General features: G+C 39.2%; 2 protein-coding genes across 5 annotated transcripts in view; one reads left to right on the top strand and one right to left on the bottom strand.

Moving 5' to 3' along the window:
- Positions 1-7884, top strand: part of tay (tay bridge kinase) — a 22387-nt gene extending 14503 nt beyond the window's left edge. The window contains exons 2-16 of one of the 4 annotated variants that reach the window (XM_017905999.1): positions 1523-1708; positions 1791-1904; positions 1998-2033; positions 2125-2151; positions 2227-2287; positions 2361-2563; positions 2636-3010; positions 3132-3370; positions 3448-3558; positions 3648-3868; positions 3981-4204; positions 4289-4453; positions 4533-4809; positions 4889-5030; positions 5102-7884. In XM_017905999.1, coding sequence (XP_017761488.1) covers positions 1523-1708; positions 1791-1904; positions 1998-2033; positions 2125-2151; positions 2227-2287; positions 2361-2563; positions 2636-3010; positions 3132-3370; positions 3448-3558; positions 3648-3868; positions 3981-4204; positions 4289-4453; positions 4533-4809; positions 4889-5030; positions 5102-6113 — 3393 coding nt within the window. In that variant the 3' untranslated portion in view covers positions 6114-7884. Of the gene's footprint in view, positions 1-1522; positions 1709-1790; positions 1905-1997; positions 2034-2124; positions 2152-2226; positions 2288-2360; positions 2564-2635; positions 3011-3131; positions 3371-3444; positions 3559-3647; positions 3869-3980; positions 4205-4288; positions 4454-4532; positions 4810-4888; positions 5031-5101 lie in introns of all 4 variants that reach the window. The other 3 variants (XM_017906000.1, XM_017906001.1, XM_017905998.1) reach the window with 3 other exon arrangements.
- A 79-nt stretch (positions 7885-7963) lies between these two features.
- LOC108551740 (RNA-binding protein with serine-rich domain 1) overlaps positions 7964-9389 on the bottom strand; it is a 2299-nt gene continuing 873 nt past the window's right edge. Inside the window, 4 exon segments of the mRNA XM_017906002.1 lie at positions 7964-8549; positions 8642-8857; positions 8899-9239; positions 9327-9389. Of these exon segments, the coding sequence (XP_017761491.1) occupies positions 8260-8549; positions 8642-8857; positions 8899-9239; positions 9327-9389 (910 nt within the window). The 3' untranslated portion in view covers positions 7964-8259.

The raw sequence follows: 9389 nt of genomic DNA on the forward strand, positions 1-9389 counted from the left end.
AATTATATATATACACATATATAATGTGTATATATATGCACGTATATGCATAAGATAGAGGCTTATTTAATTAATTTACCTGTGAAGAATATGTAATCTGACCGCAGTGCATGTCCTAGGGGGTTTCACTTCGCAGTTGGCACACGTGCGCAGGTGGAGTATGGCTTTTGCTAGGTGGTAGTTTTTTACACCGCGAGTTCTAGTGGCTTTTTCCCATCGCTTCTTTGGTAGCCAACTGTACCAGCGAAAGAAGGAGAGGGAAAGATAGAGCGAGAGACAGAGAGAAAGAGAGAGCAGAAAAAAGCGTAAGCGAATACACGGTTATCGAAAAAGGAAAGTAATACTCGGAGCCGAGAAAGAGAAGTCAGGGTTCAGGCTTCGTTCCTTCCAGCTGGCCTGGCACGGCAAAGGAGGCCTTGTCGCGCGGCTGCTCGTTCGGTCAATGTCTTCTCTTTCTTCCTCGCTCTTCCTCTTTGCCTTCTTCGTCATTTCCCTCTCTTCTCTTTTCAACCCCCACTTTCTACTCGGTGTCTCCCCCTCTTCCTCACTCCCTTCACCATCACCTCGCTCACTGCCTCTTTCATTCTCCCCACTATTCGTGTGCTGCATCGCGCACACGAGACATGGTGCTGCCTGTGAATCCTACTGTCATCTTTGCAAACGCCCGTCTTTCTTAGAGAGCTCGAATTTAAACGAAATCGGCCTATCACGAACGCACGTCTGACGGATACTCTCTCGTTCAGGAACGACGGAAACCGCGTTTATTACGATAACGGTATTTAGGTGCACATAGGGGAAACCGAGAGAAAAAAGCCAGGAGGAGGGGGCAGAGCGCCACCCGTTCAGAAATGTGCACTGACATCGCGGTTTAAAGGCACCGACGGAAAGGCGTTCTCATACGGCTTTTTCTACTGTGCGCGCATCAAGTTTTCACCTTACACTTTCTTACACGAGTTTGACGATTCGTCAACGTTTATAGTGATGAAAAAATAAATCATCCAACTTGTTTTTACACCAGTGTGAATCTGTGGCAGAAATCGTGGCGTGTTTACCATACGTGTTGAACATAATCGTTTGCTGGTTATTCGAACTTTATACGTGTTGAATGCAAACGAAACCAGTGGACATACCAGTATCTCCTGCTTATTGAGTACAATGATCGCCAGGAATGAAATTTAATTATTTTACATCGTGGAGTTAGCGATTGCAAAAAGTTATCGTAAGGATTATATTACGTTTATCATGATACCTTCTTGCAACAGCATCCTTAGTTCCCTTAGAATGTAATCGTACATTTAAAAAAAAAAAATTGTCCATACTGAAACTAAATTGCTTAGTTATATTTTAGTTTTTTTTTATTCCTGAAAAAATATTATCAATTTTTTTTAACAACAATTAAAAAATTCGAAACTAAGAAATCTATTTCCTTTTTTTTTTACAATTATGTTAAATAATATTCATTTTTCAATCTTTTTTTATTTTCTCAAGCTAAAATATAATTTGATCTTTTTTATGATTACAGAGTGCAATAAAGCTAGCTGGCAAAAATAATGTCAAGAAATTGCATACATTAATATCAATAGTGGAAGAAAAACCAAAGGTGGATATAGGACAAAATAATAGACACAACGAGCATCACATCAAAAATCATTTCAAGCACAACCATTATACACACAATTCCATACTGACACCTTCTACGATTAACCAGGTAAGTCTTAAAAGTTCAGTTCATGACTGTAAATATGTGTAGAATAAAATCATTATATAATTATGCATTGATTGTTTTCCAGGGCCTAGATGCAGGTACAAGTGACGATAGTGGTAGAGCATCTGAACAATTGCATGGCCCTGGTATACCTAGGGATTGCCAGGACGCAGACAGTTCCAGGGACCACCTCAGCGATGTAAGTGTTGTTATAACTACAATGTGACTATACTATGCAATACTACCATTTAAATCAATTCTCATCCCTGTGCAATTTTTACTGATTTTACAGGCTAGCAGTCATTGCAGTTCGGGTAAAGGTTATATCGTAAGTATCAGGAGTATAGAACTTAAAGTATTATTTCTATATGTCTGAGTTTGTTATAATAACTACCTTATATTTTATTTTCTCATTATAGTGTGATAGTGAAGGAGAAGACGATAAGGTAAGTAATTATGTCACAAAAAAATATACAATTATAAACGGGTAACCGTTTGTTAAACATCGTTTTTTATTTTAGGGCTCGGATGCTGAATCGATACTCTTTGAATCTTCTACCCCACCACCCCTTGCACGTAAATGTATGTAATACTTGAATCAATAACACGCGTTTGTTTTATAAACATTTATCTAAGATCAACATCTATGTTGTAGACGAATTGCCATCATCATCACCACACATTTTGCCTCCAGCAAACGGAGCAGGAGGTTCACCTCCAGACACAGGTGGACAAATTTCCAATCCAGCAACGGATGCTCCGGCACCTATACCACCTCCTGTGCCTGCGTCTGCACCAGTTCCAACAGCGCCAAGTCCTCCCAGTCCTACTCTACCCCCTCACATATCCCAACCACCTGTAAGTAAATGTTTGTTATTTAACGTTTCGCAACTATGAACTTAATGTACATCCGATTGAATGTACTTTCAGATGACTAGTCCATTGGCAGCAAACCCACGTGCAATAGCTCCGCAACAGCGGCCAGCTTCCCCTGCTCTGCCACCTCCTTCCTTGTCCCAACAACCTCATACAACAATACCTGCATTACATCCACCTAATGTACCCCTCGTTTCGTCAAGTCACACAACTAGTCCTGCAGTAGCCAGTTTAGGCGTCACCCCAGCAGCACCATCAAACGGAGCTACAACTACTAGCTATCCACCATCGATACCCATGGCTGCTTATCCTCAGACCCAACCATCTTATCCACCTCTTTATACACCATACACAGCTCTAAATCACAGTCCATACCTTCCGCCTGCTGTTCCATCTCCCTCCCATTCTGCTTCTTCACGGGCAGAAGTGGTAAGTCGCATATTTTTACAAATTTATTGAGGATTTGTTTAAGCTGGATAAACATTATGTATAATAAATATTTTTATAATAGTTGTATCAAACGCTAATACTAGATAATTTTTATTTTTAGAGAGGAAGTAGAGCTTCCCCATGTACTAACATAAGCAAACAACAACCAATAGGAAATAATACCACAAATCATAATACTCCTTTAAGTGCTGCCACCACGACATGTGTATCCACAATAACTAATACAGTTACTACGGCAAATACCATTGCTCACAGAGATATGGTAGCCTGTAGTTTGACTGGAAGAAACAATAATTCACCTCGTGGACATAGTCCGAATCGAGAAAGGGATAGCTATAGGTATAATTTTGAAATCATAAATATTTCCATCGTTTGTTATAACAGAGATCTTATAATAATGTTACTTATTATAGCAGTAACGTCAGTAGCCTAAGTCGAGGTAGTATAACGCCTGTAAGTGTGCCAAACACGTCTTCTCCAGCCAATTCTAGTCTACCTGCTTATACCAAACCACAAGGATGGATTGGGTATGAATGAGATCATTGCCTTTCGAATAATTCTTTTATATTCTATTAACTTTTCACAATTTTTAAATATTTTTTTATATAACTTACAGTAGCAGCACAACTTCACAATTATCTCCAGCAACAGCAACATCAGTTCCAAGGCCAACTCCTCCACCAGTACCACTTGGCATGCACACGTTTCCACCGCCCATGTTCGCGGCACCATTACCACCTCCTGTATCCAGTTCCAGTCCACATACGTCACTGCCATCATTACCACCACCAACAACCAATCCTAATCCATTCTCTGCCGAGTCACTTTTTCAAACAAGTAAGTTTATAAGCTATATTTCAATTTTGTTTGGGATTCGAGTAACAGAAAGAGAAAAAAGAAAGAAGGTAGAATAAAAGTTCAAAACGAATGAGACACTAACCAAAACAAGGGGTGACTCATGTCGCAGGTCAGGCAGACCTGTTAAGGCGAGAGCTTGACAATAGATTCTTGGCATCCCAAGACAGAAACGTTGGAGTCGGAGTTGGCAATTTGGGTCCTCCCCCGTATCTTAGGACGGAGATGCACCATCATCAACATCAGCACACTCATGTACATCAACACACACCCCTGCTTCCACCAACGGCTGCGACAACTTTGTTCCCATCGCCTATAGTACGTAATATATTTCGTCGTTTATTTTTATAAGAATGACAACATATTATTTATTATGTTACTTATAAATAATTATATTCTTAGTTCAAGGATATCCCGAAATTAGGGGGTGTTGAATCTCCATTTTTTCGTGGAAATTTAAACCTTTCTAGTTATTCTGGCTTTAATACCGGCCTCTTACACCCCGGAATCGGTCCACCTTCAACTCCTTTTGTACCTCCCAATCATTTAACATCATTTGCACCAAAGGTAATCTTTGTAATAAATACAAATCAATAAATATTAGAACTTCCCAGTATAATCTTATAATTATATACTTATATTACAGAAAAGCGGAAAATGGAATGCAATGCATGTTCGTATTGCTTGGGAAATTTATCACCATCAACAAAAGCAACAGGCGGAAGCAAAGGCGGGAAGTGTTGTTAACACTAAAACAGAACTCTTGAGACCACCAGGTCATCTTTATCCAGGAGGTCCAGGAAGTGGTCTCGGAATAGGTGCACCTCCAATGGCGCCACCATTTCCAACTAATATACCACCAGCACATCCTGCACCACCTCCACCCCATCCCGTTGGTTTTTTGTCTACACCATCACATTTAGGTAATTTGTTATCAAGTTATCTATGCGAGACATGAAAAATTGTAAATACAATGATTTAATTGTGTCAAAACCATTTTAGGGACAGGAATGTCACCATTTGGCCGTTACCCATCAACATTTGGCACACCGAATCCGAATTTTCCTGGTCTTTCTAGTTTTCCTCCATCGAGGGAAATGCCACCATTGGGCGGACTGGGATCAGTACATGATCCATGGCGAGGGTGTGTTCCTATTTATCTTGTTGCAAAAAGAGTGTATAAATTATTAATTATTTATTTCTTTATGAACTTAGATTACAACGAGCCTCTACTGGGTTTCCACCAACTACAGCGGTATCTTGGAGTCTAAAGCCGGAACCACCTGCAATTGATAGACGAGCAGAACTTGAGGAACGTGAACGTGAAAGGGAACGTGAACGTGAACGCGAGCGCGAACGCGAACGTGAACGCGAACGTGAGCGAGAACGCGAGCGCATTAGACGAGAGAAAGAGAGGGAACGGGAAGAGCAACGCGAAAGGGAGAGACGGGAGCGAGAGAAGGAAGAAAAAAGGAAACAGCAGGAAGCTGCTGAACGAGAGAGAGAAAGGAGAGATAAGGAACGTCGAGAGATGGAAAGACGTGAAATGGAGCGTGAAAGATTACTGCATCAAAATCGGCAACATGTGGTCGTAGGTCGGGAACGGTCACCTTTAAGAAATGGATCGGCGCCTATAGAAGCAGGCGAAGTACGCGTTAAAGAAGAACCACGAAGTAAGGATGACGAAGTCGTGATGCTTCCAAGGCCACCAGGTCCTGGCCCTGGAGCAGCATCTGCAACAGGACCTGGCCCGAGTCCACTGCCTGACACGAGATACCACCATCCTCATCCTCATTCATATCTCGCAAGGCATCCGCATAGTATGCCTGCACCGCATTCCATGCCACGAAGTATGCTTCCTGGTTTGAGTGCGCATCCGATGCAACATTTTCCACCGCCATCCGCGCCCACTGGTCAACCAGGAGGCCCTTGGCCTGGGGATCCGTTCAGAGATTATCGTTACGACCCTTTACAACAATTACGCTATAATCCATTGATGGCTGCTGCATTTCGAGCAGACGAGGAGGAAAGAGCTAAACTTTACGCTGGGTATCCACCACCACCTGTAAATTCTTTGAGAAGCAAGGATCCAAGCCCTGGCCCATTGAACAATTTACATATGCATCATAGAGCAGGACCTGGACCTGGGGTACCAACGCGACAATTAGAGCCCGCTTTAATGCACGCGGATATACATAAAAAGGAGGATGCTTCCCAATCTCGATGATACATCCTCCCCACGTCCTCAGCTTCTGCAAATGAACGCACTAAAGGGTCAGCATTCTGAGCATTTTCGTAAAGTTTTCAGACCCCCGTGCTGATATTTTGCTAATGAAGAAGAGGCGTTATTTAAAAGAAATTGTACATAGATTATATAATATTTATAGTTATCAAAGAAAGTGCGAAGAAACGAAAAACGTATAGAACATTTAAAAATAACAAACAAACGCACTCGTAAGAAGATCGTTAACAAAAATGCCTTGTTCGTGAACATAGAATTCCGTCTGAGTACATGACGGAAAGTTAAAGGACGAATCATCGATACAAATAAATCAAGGCATTTATTGAAATAATGTGATCACGGGAAGAAAGAAAACAAATGATGATGACTTATGTGATTCTCTGCAACTTTCGGGGATCTGACTGTTTATAGCGATATAAACTTTAATCATTACGATAACTATGCGTACAGTTTAAAACAAAAAGTATCGTGTGTAATATTATAGATATTGTAGAATGCGAGACGATGCTACGTAAGAAAAGAAATCCAAGTTAAGAGCAAACTTAAACGGATCTCTACCACTACTCAAAAATTATTTAATTATTTATTTATTGCGACGTATAAACGAATCTCTACTACTGACGTACGGATACGATCGTAAAACAAGTTGCCCTAATTTAATCGATATAATATAACAAAAAAAATTGTGTTTTCTTTTCTTAATAGAGATTAATTTGTACCGTAGAAATAATAGCAAAAAAAAAAAAAACACTGAGAGGGCAATAGAACAGGTATCTTTGGCTTTTGGCAGCACAAGCTTGCTTTCTCTTCTTTTTATTTAGATGCAAATTAGAATTGCACTCTGGTGCCTGTGATATAAAACATAAGATCATTTAAAAGCATTGCAGTTATCTTTCGTTGTAATTGTAAGAATAACAGACACACGTTGTAAATCAAACTTTTATCCTGTGAATTATAAGCAGGGATGATCTGTTTACTGCAATACAATTTGCAATAAAACAAGACAAAAAAGTAATTACATTCGTCAGGACATCATGGGATTTGTGGGTAAACGAATATAAAAGCAGTTTGTCCGTGCCAAAGTGCTTTAATCAAAAACACATTTAATGCTATCTAGAAATATTGCAACTTCTGATTTTGTACCTATTGAAATTGAAAAAGAAATATTGTTTGTATCCTTGTTTCACCGTCCTCTCAATTTATTAGCCATATACGTCGTTATGTTACCAGAGAGCGAATTCAAGATCTCTCTTAAGAAAAAAATAAACTATTCGTGCCATGGACCAGGCTAGATTCGAAAACCCTGGTGCCTCCAAAAAGATACTTACTTCTGTCAAGTTATCAGGCTCTTTAAACCGTTTCGTTTATACTGTAAAGTGATCATAAAAATGTATATTATTATATAATTAACGACCATATGCAATTTAAAAATTGTAGATATTTTTCATCGATACAAGGTTGCAATGTGATGCAATGATTCTGTTCTTGTAGATATCGCGAAGTATAAAAGAGGATTTTGTGTGAATAGGTTTTTTCTAAAATTGATTCTTTGTAAAAGGGTCTAATAATCATAGTTTCTATCAAATCTGTCGTTTCTAGTATTTCTACCAAGCCTGAAACATCTCACAGTTCATAAAGACCTCAGAAAAAAATATCAATAGTTTATAAATAGACACTGCCATTACACTATGTGACAAACAAGTTTAAATTCTTCATATTTCTTTATGAAATTATACTTTACATACTTACTAGTAAATAATATTTCTTCTGAAGTCTTCATGTCTTACATTTAATACTATCATGTGATAATATTTAATAGTACATTTTTTGTCCGGGGTCATCGGCCTTCAGGTACCAATCAATAGCAATATATTTGTCACGTGTGAAATTGATATATTTCAAAAGCAGAATTTGCGGATCACGAACGGCGCTTCAATCAACGACAAAGACGTGAATTGCCATGAACATCGTCGTGGACAAGTGTATTGTATTTTTGAGTGCATACACTTCCCTATCAATATGATCGAATGAATCGGTAAAAATTGTTTTGCTTAATATATTAAGACAACCAACCAGGATGAACTGAGTTGGGTCAAATTCAGTTCTTATTTTATATGTACAAAAAAGGTTGCTATCGAGAGCTGCTTGAGCTTGATCTCGTATAGCGACGGTGCCGATGCCGTGGATTATTTGGGGGACTTCGCGATCGAGTTCTTGGTCTACGTCTTGGTGGCCGTGGACTTCTACGGCGGTTAATTGGTGGTGAACGTCTACGATAACGAGGAGGTGTATTTCTACCGCCACCGCCCCATCGAGGGGGTGCTCTTCTTCCCATTAAAGGTGACATCCTTCGCATCGGTAGCGGTCGTGGTTTTGGTAATAATACTGGGGCAGCAGTAATTTCCTGACCATCTATTTGTCCTGCAAGTATCATAGAAATATAAGTTAAATGACATTATCAGTAAATGTTAAAAAGACAATAAGTTAGGAAAAGTTCAAATTTTTGTGCTTACCACCATCCATATGTTTCATTGCATTCTCAGCTTCATCTGCTGTTTCAAATTCCACGTAGGCAAAACCTCGACCTTGATTTGGATGAAGCTTATCCATTGCAAAATCAACCATTTTTATCTGGCCATATGTAGAAAAAATTTCCATAATATGTTCTTTAGTAACATTACGGGTTAAATGTCCAATATGTATTTTTGTTGGTCTAGGAATTGGTGATCAAAATCAAATGAAATAAAAAAGAAAGTTGCAAACAAAATTATTTGTCTACATGTACTTGATCAATATTTTTACCTAGAGCGTCCTTTGGGTTTAGGTTTGTCAATGACAGAATTACTACTCTTTTTTTTATCTTTTTCTCTGTCTCTATCTCTATCCCTGTCTCTATCCCTTTCTCTTTCTCTTTCTTTCTCTCTTTCTTTTTCTTTATTATCATGTCTACGTGAAGCATCTATACTTTTGCTTCTACTTCGTTTTCTACCTCTATCTCTAGAGCTTCCAGAAGAACTTGCTGAACTAGTAGAGGTAGTGCTAGAAGTAGAGCTTGATCGGGAACTGCTCCCACTGCTTGTAGATGAAGAACCTGAACTGCTGTCTGAGGAACTAAAAAGCATGAATAACAAAAACATATTATAAGAGTAGTTTTAACTACAATTACTAGTTATATAAGAAAAATATTTATTTTCTTACCTACTGCCACTGCTTGATGTAGAAGCAGCTCGCTTTTTCCTATCTCTTTCTCTGCCTCTTTCC

This window comes from Eufriesea mexicana, unplaced genomic scaffold (genome assembly GCF_001483705.2).
Source record: "Eufriesea mexicana isolate 0111107269 unplaced genomic scaffold, ASM148370v2 scaffold5017, whole genome shotgun sequence".
Classification (NCBI taxonomy): Eukaryota; Metazoa; Arthropoda; class Insecta; order Hymenoptera; family Apidae; genus Eufriesea; species Eufriesea mexicana.